Consider the following 16,197-nt stretch of genomic DNA (forward strand, 5'->3'; position numbering starts at 1 on the left):
ACCCAGAGGCATCTGGCAGGAGTGAAAGCCTGCTCCCTTACGGACCACCAGCGGGTTATTACAGGTTGGTTTTCCTTGATAACAGTGATGAGTCAAACCGACATTTGCGGATAGCAGCCAGAGATGGCTGTCCTCACTGTTGTTTGACACCTGAGTTTGATAGGTTTTGCCACCTTCGAAAAAAACAAAAAAACCGATTAATATTAAATTAAGTTACTTAAAATCTAGATTTTTCTCACTCTTTAAAATAAAAAAATAAAAATGCCAAAAAATAACTAAATTAGGGAGCATGTCCAAAATAAATCACAATCATGACACATTATCCAATAACAATAATAAACCCTAAAATAAACAATATCCACCATCCCGATCTAATGTCAGGTTGCCCTCTCTTGAAGGCATGCGGCTTCCACGGAGGAAACTTTTGATTGTCAAGAATTCAAAGATAAACACTAGGGTATTTATCTACCGTCGATTTATCTATTGACGGTGGTAGGAAAAATGGAAAAATATAAGTACACGATAAATGTGGACTGTCTTTACTCACCATCCAAATGCTCAATTGGAGCATGAAGAACGCTGGTTTTTTTTGTCATTTGCTAACGTGAAGCCTCATGTTTCAGACGGATTGGACGCCTATAGTCGATATATGCACATTGTTTGTTCCTGCTAGGCTGTCTCTCGTTCTTTTAATAAACCCCAGCTATTCTGTAAGTTTTCTTCTTCTTACCATGTTCACTTTAGTTCAGATTTTGATATGTCGTTGGATCTGTTCTGGAATGGTTGAATTTCGTGAAATTTGGTTGGTGAATCTGTGAATTGTGCGTTATTTTGCTTTTGAAAGTGTAAGTTCTCGAGTCAGGGTTTTGAGCGGTGAAGTATGACTGATTTTATGGACTGTTGATCATGGATTTTGATCTGTTTTTGTTGGGAACTTCGTAATTCATTGGATTTGGATGGTGAAATTCTATGCATAGTTTTCGATTGCGATCTGGAAACCCTTGGTCTAGGGCTTTTAGCGGCCAGGTCTAGCTGAATTTGGGTTTTTAAATCGTTGAGTTATCTCTTTCTTGTAAGTTTAGGGTTTTTGTGGCCTTTATGCTCTAATAGGATAACGTGCTATGCTCATTGTTTCTGTATTTGTACATGTCGTTGGGCAGTGGTGTTTTTTTTCTTGAATTTCCTCGGTGGATTGAAAATTAAACGAAATCAAACCCTGACAGTGAGCCCTGTAGGTGATTGAGATCTCGTGTTTACCAAACTGGGTCTATCTCTCTCTTTGAATGTAAGTTGTCTGACAGTCTCGATGGTTAGCATGCTTTCTATCGAAAATGACAATTGTTGTATGAAGAATAGACGGGCTAACTCGGTATGGGTATATATAATATTTTCCTGTGTACGAGAGGGGGGGAGATACAGTGACAGACTTGATTGATTAGACGCCTTTGATAAACAAATTGAAATCGTATTTTATAATTCTAGACATTATAATTTGTGAAAAAGCAGAAAGCAGTTATCGGGCCAGATGGCAGGGTCATCACAGTTCTGGGACGAGGAAGGGTTTGACTTTGAATGTGTTATCTGGAACTAGGAATGCCCAATTAGTTGAGTACCTAAATGACCTTGTCGCTCCCATCTTATGATGCACCCATTACACATTTCTTTGATCTTTGGAGTGGTTTTGATGATGCCAATGCGGCGTCTTCACAATTTTTTCACTGATCTAGCCTTATTGTCTGGTTGTATTCCACTAGCAAAGAGTTAAAATCAGGGTTTCACAGTTTTCTGTAAGTGGAGAGCATTGCAGAATTTCAAAGGAAAAATGTTATGACTCGTAGCTACTATCCATCCATGATCAAACCGCACTTTTATCTTCACTATCCAAAAAATTGAATGATTCATTGTCTCATGCAGTCATTCTCATCCATGGAATCATGCTCTGTCACAGTCTTCATGGTCAGCACGCTTTTGTTCAATGCATAAATTGTTTTAACATTGGAATTTTATCTAGCCTAATCGGAATCAGATATATATGCCTATTGAGGTTGGTTTTTTGACTGTTGATTTTTAGGCTGCCTTTTTCATCCTATAATTTTAGACAGTAATTACGAAATACTAGGCTCACAAGAATATGAGAACAATCTCTGCGATGTACAACTATGCTGATAATAGTGCAGGACTTGCAAAAACCATGGTAATTTGGTAAAAGTTTTTTAGTGCTGTACTTTTTGTGCAAAAAATGCAATTGTAAATATATTTTTGAAGCTAGCAAGAGTTCATGTTGAAGTTGTGTTTCGTAGGTTAATGAATGGACTTGCAATTCAAGTAGCTTCTAAATATTTTTGTCCTTAGCATGCTAGAGATAGTTAAAATAAATATTTTTATATTTTACAATGCACATACAATATAAAAATAATACATATTACCTATGTTGCACGGGGACTTGTCCCCCCCACAAACACTCATGTATCCTGCGTTCCCCTGTTCTGGGGACTTTTGGACCCTTAGGAAACGTCCCCAGACTACTGAGAACTTCATGAGGGACTCGGGGACTTGCTGGCTGTCCCCAAAACATTCTAGACAGATTTCAGGGATGTTCTGGACAAATTTCATGGATGTTTTTGGCAGATTTAATGGGTTTTCTGGTCAGATTTTGAGGGATGTTTTTGGAAGGTTTCAAGGATAAATTAAGCATATAGCGTCATTTTTGACAATTATGGACATTGATGATTGAACAATATGATCCTTTTTCCTATTTCATTATTTTTCGAATGCATTGAATCTAATTTTTTTTGTACAAATTGCAGCTCAAAACATGGGTTTTGTATGATGGGTTTCAATTTGGATTTCTGGTGATTTGGATATTGTATTTTCAATGGTAAAATTACAAGAAACAACCTCCATTTCAAGAAAACAGAGAATACAATGTTTTAAAAGCCTAATCCTTGTGGTTATTTTTCTTGTTCTCTCTCAGTTTTTGGATATCGCAACTTTTACATATTGTACCTGGGTTTCAAGGTGTCATTCAAGTTTGGTGCTTCCACCATCTGTTGAGAAATCTAAGGCAGCTTGATTAGGTCTTCTAATAACTTGATCTCTTTTACTTTGACAATTTCTTGTGAGGTCATATTACTGTGCTTTGATATTATTATGTTCCTTTATCATCAAGATCACAAACACAAGATGTAGGCACTCATCCAGGGCAAAGCCCCCTATGAAGGGGAAAACCCAATCAAACACTTCCACTAGTAGATTCAAAACAAATTGAGAGAAACTTGCCTTTTTGACCAGACACTGAGACTTCCTCCATCCACCAAGTTAGCCCTTAACTGAAGTACTCATCAAGAATTTCATCACTTCTTTCCCGTGGCTTCTGCAATTTGATCTATCATCTTTGGTTCTTGCAATTATTTTCAAGGTAACATGTGTGACAGGAAAACACCAAGATTTCAGTCTTCTATCAGAGATTTTCAGTCTCTTTCCTGCTTTGGGGTTTCTCGTTCTTCAATAGCTCTGTCTATAATAGCCTCTTCACATGTGTGGCAGAATAATAAAGAAATTCAGCTCTTTTCTAGATGGAGATCTTTCTCTTCTTTTCAACGTAAATACTAAAGACTTCTCTTCAGACTTCGTTTTTCATTAGAACGTTGCAGATCAAATTGTGAACCTTCACATCCCAGTAGGTAGAGTGTCTAGCTTATATATAGTCTTCCCATGTGGTCGAATTGTCTCCATGAGGCCGACTTGCCACTTTTTTAGAGGCCAACTAGAAGGATTAAGAAGCCAACTTGGTGGAGGAGGAGAATATGTATAAAAAATGATTTTTCTTTCTTGACACAAAGATCCCAAAAGGGGCCTAGAATAAAATAATAATGACAATGACTGAAGACATAATCCTAGAAGCTTCTAATAGAGGTTTGACCTATTAACCATTGACCTACGCATGAAACCCATGCTTTAATAAGTTAATTTCTTTTAACAATAAAAATTTCTTTCTTTCTTTTGACAAATACAATTATGAAGATCGACACTAGTTACATTCTTCAACACTCTTAACTAGGGAGGTATTCATAATTACATATATACATAGGTACAAGGATGATCTCACATTGATATGTTCCACGAAGAGTCACGACACACGCAGTGCTACAGATTAGATGCTTGATCAAGGTATCTAGTCAAGTGGGACTAAGGTGTGTTCCAAGCTTTAGCCACTATAGGTACCATCAAGCCTTAGCTCTAACACCAACCTAGGGATCTAGGCATGCACCCAAGGTCAAAGCTCCAAGACCAACGCTACCCTCCCTACTTCAGGATCTAGGTATCATCACAGGTTGGCCAGTTGTTCTCGCAAGCGTATTGTCGGCCCAAGAAGCTTCATCTCTCCCCATAAACTAAATCAGATATATCCACTAGTCCAAGCATGCTTCCAACAATATTCAACTTTCTTTATGGAGAGATCCTGTGTGATCACAACCCCAATTACTAATACATTTTTAATATATATATATGTATATATATCTTCGAGGTTTCTCAAATATACTGATGCTGCTTAAGTCATCATAATATTAAACACATCTTCGTTAGGAGCTTTCTTCTTCTACTACAACACCAAACTCCGCCTCAACACTTTCTTCCAAAAACATCCAAGCCTTGATGTTGCTTAGGTCATCATAATATTAAATACATCTTCGTTAGGAGCTTTCTTCTTCTACAACAACACCAAACTCAGACTCAACACTTTCTTCCAAAAACATCCAAGCCTTGTTCACAACTTTATCAATCATGAATAACCGTCAGTAGTGCTTCAACTATTTTCCTATTTCAAACATCCTCATGGCCTTTTCATCAAGTCATTCATTTTTTTCAAGCCCCCTCTCAATTAGGGAGATATACACTTTCCTTTATCCAAGTCACTTGGGGACAAGTCCATCAACTATCTTATTCTTCTAGTCACACATTCCTTTTGCATCAACAATTCATTGGAGAATTTAGACCTTTCAAAACTTCATTATTCCTTCACATGGAAACAAGGTCATCTATTGAAATTTAATGTAAACTTTAATGTCATTGAGGTTCTCATACCTCCCTCTTTCCATCATGCTTAATATCATCATCAAATTATTATAAAAAATGAGGTAAGCGTCTTCACCATCTTGAAGGCTATGTACTTGCAAGCCTTCAACAACAAGTATAACCAAGCACAAATATGTATGTACAAGAGCATGGAGTCAACTTTATTAAATCAATTAAACTTTAGATATCCAAAACCTAAATCTAGTTAGGTTTACAATCAACAAAAGTTATTCCTCATGCATTAACCTTCTTACAACAACCTTAGGTAGGGTTTTGTTACAGATACTAAACAACTAAAACATTTTACATCTAGGGTTCCATTATCATGCCCTAGAATTTTGATACAAATCACTACTAGATTTTTGTAGTGAACCCTAGATTCAAACATCAAAACTTTAATGTTAGTCATTTAACAATTTTTTTACCAAGCTAGGGTTTCAATCAAATAACCTAGATATCATTGACAAACCCTCAAAGGCTAGGGTTTCATTAGAACATTATTAAAATCATAAACATCAACAGAGTAGGATATCATTATATGTTCTCGACTTTATCAACAAACCTTAAGAAGACTAGGGTTTCATTATTAGCATACCCTAAGCATTGAAAGGTTAGGGTTTTACAGAGAACCCTAAAGGATAGGGTTTTATCAACAAGAACAAATGGTAAGAGATAATATGACAAGGGTAGATTTAATCTAAAGATTAATCACCCAAACAAGAATCCTTATGATTCAAAAACTTGGACATGAGAGAGTTAGTAATGTATAGTAAATTCCAAAAATAATTGTACCTTTTTATGTGAGGAAGACTAGCTATAAATCATGTGAACTTTGAACGTACCTTGAGTTGCTCTTTTTACAAACCTTGTAGGGTTTCCTTATTGAAGGACTCCCTTTTAGCATGGTCTATTACCATATGGGTCAGTTTGTGCCCAAGGATCCAACTTTTGCTTCCTTCAATATATCCTTGCAGTCTTTATTGACAAGCATATCTAAAATATACAAGTACAATAGCATAGTAACTATCTAAGGTTTTCATCACCTTGTACAATAGCACAGTGACTATCTAGGTTTTTCATTACCTTGAATGAATCTCAAGGAATTTTGAGTATGAACCCTTAATTAGTTCTAGGGCTTTATGTCAAAACAACGTTCAATATTTCTTTTCATAAAGAATTGTCAAATACCTATAAGTCTCGGGTATATCATGAGTTAGAATATAAGGGTAAGGTTTTTTCATATGTTCAATCTTTATCATAAAATAAAACTTGCAAACCCTAGAAGCAGCTGAACCCTATAACTTTTTCATGCTAGAATTGTAACAGTTGAGTGTGTTATACAGACCTCTGTCTTGAAGGATTGATGTTTCATTTGCCATGTTGAAGTCAATGTCATCATTGGACCAATTGTAGCATCTTCTTGAGACAAGGATTGTGGATTAGGTTCCTCTTTAATAGACTTCTTATAATAGGCTTGTATCAAGCTGGTCACAGAATAGATCTAGACCACTGATATGCCTGCAGCCTTCCTTAAGAAAGGGTTTGGATACTTCTTTCAGTAGATGCTGTTTGGACACTTCCTTGGTGTGTTACAACTTAGTGAGCTGCTACAGGTCCTTGATAAGGGTTGATATAAAATTTTGAATGTGACGCTTTGACTAGGTCTCCATCAACTTGTCAATTAAATCCGATATGTTTGTCAAAGTAGAAATTCTCTTCACCTTTCAAGGTCAGCTTCAATATCTCTGATAGGGATTCATCCTTTCTATATATATAGGTGCACAGGTCTTCATCCTTCTTTCCTAGAAACTTGGCTCCTTCAAAGGATGACTGTGGCTTCAAGGTGGATCTAAATAGATCTTCAAAATAGAAATCTTCCCTTTCTCTATTTCAACAATAGATCTAGTCCTTTTCTTTACTAGGGCTTGAGAATGATTTTGTATGGTTCCTAAAACTCCTTTGCTGGCCACAAAGACACCTCACTTATGTAAATTTGATCTCCTTATAATTGCGTAAAGACCTTCACAAAGTTTGGACTTCTGAGATGATCTAAAAAATCGATGCACAGAACTCAGATTTTAGTGGAAATTTCAAACCCTTTAGATGTATGCCCAGACACTTGCTCTTCTTCTTGAGAGATTCAACCTTGTTTAGGCTTGTTGCTTGGTTCCTTTGATTTTCAATATTGTGCTTTTTGGCTCCCTTTACTATTTCGGTTTTCTGGCTTAGGCTTGCGGCCTAATTACTGAGGTATTGATTCATAAACAAGCCTAGACTTGAGTAATTTAAAATTTGTTCTTCTCTTAAGTATCTCGGTCTTCAAGGTTTGACTTAAAACCCCTTTCCTTTTCCATACAAGTGATCTATTAGCTGCCTTGTTCCATTGTCCTTAGCTCTAATACCATGTTGAGAAATCTAGGGCAGCTTGATTAGGTCTTCTAATAACTAGAGTCCTCTTACTTTGATAATTTCTTGTGAGGTCATATTACTTATTTTTGATATTATTATGTTCCTTGATCATCAAGATAATTTCCAAACAAATGAAGTTCACAAACACAAGAAAATAACACAAGATGTAGGCACTCAGCCATGGCAAAACCCCTATGAAGGGGAAAACCCAGTCAAACACTTCCACTAGTAGATTCAAAACAAAATGAGAGAAACTTGACCTTTTTTACCAGAGACATAGACTTCCTCCATCCACCAAGTCAGCCATTAACTGAAGTAGGCATCAAGAATTTCGTCACTTCTTTCCTGTAGCTTCTGCAATTTGATCTATCATCTTTGGTCCCTGCAATTATTTTCAAGGTAACACATGTGATAGGGAAACACAAAGATTTTGGTCTTCTATCAGCTTCAAAGATTTTTGGTCTCTTTCCTGCTCCAGGGATTCACGTCCTTCAATAGCTTGTTCCTGTAATAGCCTCTTCACATGTGTGGCAGAATAATATAGAAATTTGGCTCTTTTCTAGATAAAGATCTATATCTTCTTTTCAACTTAAAGACTTCTCTTTGTACTTTGTTTTTCATTAGAAGATTGCAGATTGAATGGTGATCTCTCACATCCCAATAGGCCGAGTGTCTAGCTTATATATAGTGTTTCGATGTGGTCGAATTGTCTCCATGAGGCCGACTAGAAGGATTAACTATCTTTAAAAAACCAAAGTGTTTTAAAGTGGTTTTCAACACAACTGTTAAAAATTTGCAAAACCTATTGAAAAGGGAATGCCTTTTATGTTTAACATAGTCAGCGTTAACAAGATATATGAGGAGAAAAAGCTGCTATAAAGACAGTTCTCTTTGATATATTGTTCATGGACCTCATTACAAATTGAAAGTAGTTACAGTTAAGTTTCCTAAAGCTAAAGCTCATGTCTGGTGGCCAATAATGGAATATCACTCAACCCTTTTTTAAATTGTTTGAGATTTTAATTGGCGAGTGTAAGGGTTGTGCATAATACTATAAACTATAGCTTGTTATACTTACAAGCTTGATACAAATGTTAATATATATATATATATATATATATATATATATATATATATATATTGTCCCCAACCTGTCGTCCCCTGAAAATTTGGGGGTGTGCTCTAGCCGTTTTGGGGACGTGTTCCCTCGTCCCCCCTGTTCTCCCATCCCCAAAACCAGTGCAACATAGCATATTACATATTTTACAACTATGTGGGTGATACCGTGGGACTTGCAATAACCCTTTCAGTGCAAAAGCTTTTTAGTGCTGTACTTTTTCTGCAAAAATCACAGTTGTACATATATTTTTTAAGGTAGCAAGAGTTCATGTTGAAGTTTTGTGCTCCATAGGTTAATGGATGGACTTGCAATTCAAGTAGCTGCTAAAGATTTTTGTCCTTAGCAGAACATGTAAATGTCAAGTATTCCAGGTTTTGTGAAAACTAACAACTTTTCTGCTTTACACACCATGCCAAGAGCCAAACAAGCGAGATCTATAGCAACATTATGCTAAATATAAGGCAGTTTGGGCCAAATACCAAGTCTAACTGACATTATTTGAAAAATGACAAATAATTCATTTTCATGAAATGAGTAATACTTAAATTTTATACATTGAGATTTAAAAAGAAGCAACTCTAAACATAATATGAAAAACCCACAAGGAATTTCAATTCAAATATTGACCAACCTTGAATTGTGAGAAAAGCAGTCAAATAATTCTTTTACTGCACTGGCATGGTGTCATTTTCGTTTGGGATCAAATAACTTAATTGCTATCAAATCACTTGACCGCTTAGTGGGATTTGATTTCTGTTTCAGCCCTGTATGCATGTTTATCCATTTCTAATATTTGATATTCTTCATTCCTTATCTGAAATCAGGCATTGAATGCTTGGTCCACATAATTTGCTACTTGATATAAGTTATATTGTTTGCTAATGCATCCTAAGCATGTTCAAATTCAGATGGATACGTCATAGTAGCTCTTGCATGGTTGTATCTTTTCTTTCTCATTAATGTCAACATATCAGGGACTGTAGTTTTTATAATGATGGGTGTGGGATTGTCCAGTGTGGAAAAGCACATTGGACTTTTTGAATTATTCAGTTTGACAGCTCGGTAAATCTCGAAGCTTGACAGTGTGTTGATTGGAATTTATGCATGGAAGATGAGGAATACAGTATCCTGGATCTCATATGTATGGGCTTAATGTAAACTGGACCACAATAGTACATGTTTTGAACTAGGATATCTTTAATAGTCCATAGGTACGAACCCAATTCTAAATGATATTTATCAATTTTAGTTATTTTGTTCCAAGAATATACAGGCATGCCATACTTTTGAATGCACGGATTGTTTATCCATTCTAATCAGAGAAATGGAATATATTGTTAAAAGGTAATGGATTTATATGTTGTTACAGCAAGAGTACATTCAGGAGGAGTGATGGATTGGAAGGCATCTTTCATCTCTCTTCGTGAAGTTTTCCCACAGGTAAGTCTAAAACTTTCTTGTAATTTGTTAAATACTGCAGTCTGCTATCAATGTCAATTTAACACGATTTGGCAATGAGCCTCCCTATAGGCATGGTGCTGAGAAATAAAGTCAATGTTATTTGTTTATAAGCATGCCAATTTGTTTATAATTGCTTTCATCAAGAAAAGCTTAAACTTTACCTCTGGAGATAAAGATTTTTTCTGTGTGTGTGGCAGTGTAAAGTATATAAATGAATCATATGGATAAGCTCCAAATCACAATCCTATGCATAGGAGTTGCCCCTTTCATTCCCTGTAAAACCTCAATTCTGAGATCTAGGGTTCTAGGCTCATAAGTGATGTTCTCTGCACAGAAGAAAAAAGATGACTTGCTTATGCACAAAAATTTGATATTATATTCTGCAGAAGAGTTTGATGGTAGTACTTTCCAAGTCTTGCTAGGCGGCGTAGAGCTTTTTTGTTGCATGCCCAGTTTTTCACATTTTCACTTCTTTGTCATCATCTCCTTTTTTGGTTGTCACAAAGTGATTCTACATGTCTTGTGGTTCCTTGCAATAGCATATTCCTTCTCTTTTCCATTTTAGTTGCAGTTTTTCTCCTGGGATATTTTATTCTGTGTAGCTTCATTGACGGCAATATGGATCTGGAGCATGCCATTCTATGTGTGGACTATTCTAAATTCCTAGCATCTAATATGCACCCATTGTCTAGTTTCAAAAGGATATATGTTCTTTTGCATAGTAATACCTTTTTGAGGCCTCTGATAAAGATCATCTTTTTCATTTATTTTTTCTAATATAAGCCACATTCTTTCCAGTTCCTACATTTTCTGATTAAAAATCCAAACAGTAATTGACGGCTTGCTTATTCATGGTGCACTGGAAAATCTTTCCTTATCTTATTCAAACAGAATCTATATCTTTCTTGTGTATTTTGAATGTTGACGTTTAATGCTTTCATGTGTGTTTGTAGGTTGATGAACGTATTATCAAGGCAGTTGCCCTGGAGCACCGCAATGATGTTGATTCAGCTGTGGAATTTATCCTTAATGAGGTGGTTCCTAACCAAAATGACCAAATAGCTGATGCGGAACTTGATAGTGAGCGTGGAATTGTGGATGGTCCAATTACTGAGCATGACTATCATTCAGGTTCTGAGCAATTGGCACCAATTTCATCTCATTTATCTGTTTGCGGCTCTATATCTGATGATGATGCGTCTGAGGTGTCTGATGAAATCATATTGACAGGTTGGGACTGGTTTTCTGTTTTTCATGATATTGTCTCTTATATGTTTTTAGATGGTCAGAGGTGTATGATGAAATTATATTGACAGGTTGGCACTGGTTTTTTGTTTTTCATGATACTGTATATTAAATGCTTTTAGATGATATCTTCACTACTTAGTTGCACTGATTTTGTTCTTTATGAACTTAATTTGTTTACTAACAATGATCTGTATTCTAATTGTTGCTCCTGTGCTGTCTCTTGTTTTATATATATATATATATGCTGACATTCATTTTCTGTTTTGTCTTTGCATTTAAGAAATGTTTGACGTGATACTACTGCAAAAGTGGGTTTTATTTTCAATAGTCTTGCATGCTTTATTCTCTGACTGTGAATGATATTTGTACTATGTAGGGAGGTTTATTTAGTCACATTAGGCTTATTTTGATTTTTACTGTGCAGATAGAAGATCAGATAGTGAACGCATTGTTGCTCATCTAATGCAAACTAAAATTAATGAAGAACATGCGAGCTCTTTATTGTCAGTTAATTCTTTGACTGACCAGGAAACTATTGATAGCATGGAAAAGAGTGCTTTTCTTGCGTCAATGTTTTCACATCTACCTAATCAGTCCTGTGACGAAAACACCAACCAAACCTCTGGTTCATCAAGTCAGTTCAACTCTAGTCAATCTCAAACTAGAATTGAAAACAAAGGATTCAGTCCTCATTTGGATGATATGGGTGAAATTAAAGGTGACCAGCTGTCTTGCAATGAAAAATCTTTAATACAGTTTGAGGATGGGAACATCCTTGAAGATGTCAATGTTGACAAATGTGGCAGCGATTCAAAAAGTACTGAGGTTAACTTAGTGGCAATAAACTCTGCAGCTAGTAGTACATTTGTTTCAGATACTCCAATAGAACAACCTCCTTGTACTGATGCCACAAATGTTAGCAGTTATGAAGAAGCAAATCAATGCACTGAAGAAGTGGTGGTAAGGACAAGTGAGTCCCAACTGAACTTTTCAGTTGTCGAGGGACTAATCAAATCTCTTAATACAGCTGAGTCCTTCTATAAAGAAAGTATGGACAGTCTTCCTCTTATTTTGATAACTCATGATTCTGTTGGCTCGGGTGGGTTCAAAAATGACAATACCCTGAATGTGGAGCTAGATACAGGCTCATTTATCAGTGTTGAAGATGGTTCACTTTCGTGCAGTCAGGCTTCCAGCTCCAGTGAAATCGTAAATATTGATACACTGGAAGGTTTTGTTGAACATGAGTCACTTTCTTGCAGTCGGACTTCCAGCTCCAGCCAGATTGTAACTGTTGATACACTGGAAGGTTTTGTTTCTGAGGCTAAGAAAGAGAAGGTATGCAATCTTTTGCTGGTGATTGACTTGACTATATATTGTAAACTATTGTACTCTATACCCTTGCTGACTTCCCTTTCACTAAACATAAACCAGTGCACATCTATTGTAAACTATTCCACTTTCTATACCCTTTCTAAGTATGTGAGGAATTTCCTTTCCTCGCTTTACGAGTAAACTATAAATCATTGTGCAGCTTCACGTAAAAATGGCAGAAAATCAAGCGCAGATAGTGAAAAGGCTCTTTTATTTTTTGACCTTTAGATGTCCTGACCTTCCAAATATGACCACACGTTGATGGACAACCAGTGTGTTATCAACTGGTCATTTCAGTAGGTTCAATGTCTCAAGCATGAAACTAGGCCTTGAACTTTTCTGTTGTGAATTGGCTGGTTCACCACTGGTTCTGACATTTAGAACACTGTGAACAACACATTGAAACATAAATAGAACTGTTGACCTATAACCTATCCATTTTTCTGTTTATGTCTTGTTCATATTGTGACTGAATATTTCAAATTAATTACTGGCTGCATAAGCATTAATAAGGAATCATAGCGGAACAATGGTGCTTGATACAGGAAATGCTGGTGGAAGCTATGGAATTAATTCGCTCCTTGAGGGCAGAAGCAGACCGTGAAGAGGCTGCAGCTCAACGTGCTAAGGAAGAGGCAGCAAAAGGTGGTGTGGACATTTTGTCCAAGGTCGTGGAGTTGAGGAAAATGCTGTCACGTGCAAAAGAAACCAATGATATGGTGGTTCACATGTTTCTAGTTGTCAAACCTTTTCCACTTAAGTAAGCACTTTAATGACCATGGTTTGATAATTGTTTTTTATGAATTCACAGCATGCGGGAGAGGTGTATGGAGAGAGAGCAATTCTAGCCACAGAAGCACGAGAACTTCGATCTCGTCTGGCACAACTGTCAGCTGACAAAGATAAAGCATTTAGTATGATTGACGAGGTGCCAACCCTACCATATGTACATTGCTTTCTTTTTTTAGATTTTGTTAATTTGATACAATTTTCAAATTTCTTTCTTCTCTCAAATATAAGCCCCTTTAGCGAGATGGGTTGTGTGTGCCGCTCATGCATTTGAAAAGGTTCTCAACTTTGCTTGATAAATTGTTCTACCATATGCCTAGAAAAGTTTGGATGCATTTCACATTGCTGGTAGCTTAGCTGCGAGAAGACACCCCATTTTGTCACCTCAAAGAAATTTTTGACTCGGGCATTGATTATATTTGGTAACCTAGCAATTGCTGGTCGTGATTTCCATCATTCTGTTTTTCCAAAGAATTTTATGAGAAATTATAATTCTGCCTCATGCGTAGCTGTCCTGGATCTGTGCGTGCCTATAAATGTATAATAAAAAATTAAGCCATATAGAAAGGCCAAAAATGTTCGTTCCTTTGTGGGCTAAAGCCTGTTAAAATCTGCTATGATCTTTGTCTAGAACCCAAAAACCTAAGTTAAACCCAACTAGGAAAAGTAGGCCTCGATGGTTACTCTAATTCCAGCCCTGCAACATGTATGATCAGGCAAACTTGTATTCTAAGCTTAAAATGAATCCTTCAAGACAGTGTACAGTGAAAATTAATTTATGTTTTCAAATAGAAAAAAACCACCTATTGGTAAAATGATTTTGATTTCTGCTTGATACTCTCTGCAATTTTTTGGAGTGGGTTTTATAGAACTTAAGTTTTGCACATGGTAAAAGTACATGTCCATCGTATCTATAGGCAAATAGCGTCGTTAGGTCTGCTTTTGATTTATAAGTTTAGAATCTCAGTTAACATAAACATGTTTATTGCATTTAATCTAATGCTTCCAAGTATGTTCCAAGTTTTCTGATATGCTAACAGAGATACAAAACAGCAGATTCAGGAAAATCTGCAAGCAAGAATTGGTGCTGCAAGAAAAGAGAGAGAAGCGGCTGAGGAGGAGAAAATGAGGAAGGAAGAAAATGCCAGAAAGGTGCTTTCCATGGAAGAAGCCCTGATGGCTAAAGTAGCACAGGATTCTAGGGAACTTGAGCAAGAAGCAGAAACTAACACCAAGGTGTGTGGCACCTTTAGTGGTTTCAAATTCTAACGCAATTTTTGCATCTGTTTTTCACTAATCTGGATGTGTGTGGTGCAGTTAAGGGAGTCCCTAATTGATTGTGGCCACATGGTCGATGCATTGCAGTAAGTGATTTTTTCATCAACGCTTTTAAGTTTTGTTATTCTTTAGAGTATTTCTGCTGCCTGTGTTTTCATTTTCTCTTGCACGTTGGTGTGCTGAAGTTATGGTGCTGTGGTTCTTTGTCAATCCAGTTTAGGCGTACTTTATTATTTCTAATAGACAAACTTGTGTCTATAATGGTTTTGATTAAGATGGTTCTGCTGATTTTTGTAGAGGGGAAGTATCTGTTCTATCTGAAGATGTCAAAGTGTTAAAAGAACAGATGGATGGAGGTATAACTAAATTTGCAAATGGATTTTTGAATATAAACCTGGCTGCACCTCCCAGATGTCAGAACATGGATGGGCATTGGACAGCTTCCAGTGATCATACTTTTGGATCTTTTTCTTTAAGGACACATGGTGGGAATGATGATATCAATATGTCAAAGTTCAGCATGCGAAGTTGCAGCCTTGATTCACAAGATGCACAGTCTCTGCGTAGCAGTCTGTATCAGTCCATTGATAATGTTGCCAACCTAATTCCTACTACAAGTTCTGCTAGATTAGCAGAGTTTGTCCCTTGCACAGGTTTCCCTTTATTACGTATTAATAATGATGAAATGGATTACCTCACAAGTGGAGTGGAAAGATGTATGGCTGAAACAGATACAGAATGCCAGGGTGCAAGTCCCCAAATCTCAAACTATCCTGTAGAAGCAGAGAAGCAACAGTATGTGAAGACAGGCTCCGATGATGGGTGGCAGATGTTAGATGCGTTTGACGAAGAATTCAGGAAATCGGTATCTGGCAGTCCTCCATCAAGCTCAGTGAAAGCCAAGCAAAGTTAGATGTTTAGCTATATTTTCTACCATAGTGGCAGTTTGCATTTTATGCATCCTAAAATAGTACAACTATTGTGTTACGTCTTAGATGCTCAAAGACGTCTTTAACTATTTAGTATCCAATTTTTGTATATACAGAACTGCACAGGTTATAGAATTTCATATCTTTGTAAGTACATTTGGCGAAGGATAGTATTTTATGTACTACTGTTTTATATCTCATGTTTCCTGTTTAGTGGCAATTTTTGCATATGTACAGAAATGCACAGCTTATTAAATTTCATCTCTGCAAGTGCATTCGCTGGATGATAGATTTTTAGGTTCTGTAGAAGAAAAAGATTTGAAGATTTTGCAATACAACTAATATTCTGAGTATGTTGTTTTCTTGGGATGATTTTTCTTTGAACGTGCTATGGTTGTCTCTGCAGTTTAACCTCGTTTAATTTAAAATATAATATCTTGTGTGCCTACTTTTTAAAAATCAGTCTGACTGAAATGTAGTTATAAGGTATTCAAACGTTGAAAACATCAGTGT

At 36.4% G+C, this 16,197-nt stretch overlaps 1 protein-coding gene across 3 annotated transcripts; it reads left to right on the forward strand.

Moving 5' to 3' along the window:
• The first annotated feature begins 432 nt into the window (after positions 1 to 432).
• On the forward strand, positions 433 to 15,904 carry LOC149170734 (uncharacterized). 3 transcript variants are annotated; one of them, XM_089424008.1, is made up of 10 exons: positions 433 to 710; positions 9,717 to 9,816; positions 9,975 to 10,045; positions 11,020 to 11,296; positions 11,739 to 12,652; positions 13,234 to 13,407; positions 13,500 to 13,616; positions 14,531 to 14,713; positions 14,795 to 14,841; positions 15,053 to 15,904. In XM_089424008.1, the coding sequence occupies exons 3-10, from the start codon at positions 9,998 to 10,000 to the stop codon at positions 15,666 to 15,668; spliced, it is 2,376 nt and encodes a 791-aa protein (XP_089280134.1). In that variant the 5' UTR covers positions 433 to 710; positions 9,717 to 9,816; positions 9,975 to 9,997; the 3' UTR covers positions 15,669 to 15,904. The 3 variants fall into 3 exon arrangements, with proteins under 3 accessions (XP_089280134.1, XP_089280133.1, XP_089280135.1); XM_089424007.1 differs by lacking the exon at positions 9,717 to 9,816 and having other exon boundaries at positions 434 to 710; XM_089424009.1 differs by lacking the exon at positions 9,717 to 9,816 and having other exon boundaries at positions 435 to 710; positions 14,534 to 14,713.
• The last annotated feature ends 293 nt before the right edge of the window (positions 15,905 to 16,197 follow it).

The sequence above is a fragment of the Pinus tabuliformis genome, chromosome 4_2, assembly GCF_031772625.1.
Source record: "Pinus tabuliformis cultivar Carrire ecotype Pingquan chromosome 4_2, CPIR1, whole genome shotgun sequence".
NCBI lineage: Eukaryota > Viridiplantae > Streptophyta > Pinopsida > Pinales > Pinaceae > Pinus > Pinus tabuliformis.

Excerpts from the sequence above, each read along its gene's own strand:
- LOC149170734 (XM_089424008.1), top strand. The coding sequence starts at position 9,998 with ATGGATTGGAAGGCATCTTTCATCTCTCTTCGTGAAGTTTTCCCACAG. Across the intron at positions 10,046-11,019 it reads TTCGTGAAGTTTTCCCACAG|GTTGATGAACGTATTATCAA; the intron begins GTAAGTCTAAAA and ends GTGTGTTTGTAG. Across the intron at positions 14,842-15,052 it reads CACATGGTCGATGCATTGCA|AGGGGAAGTATCTGTTCTAT; the intron begins GTAAGTGATTTT and ends TGATTTTTGTAG.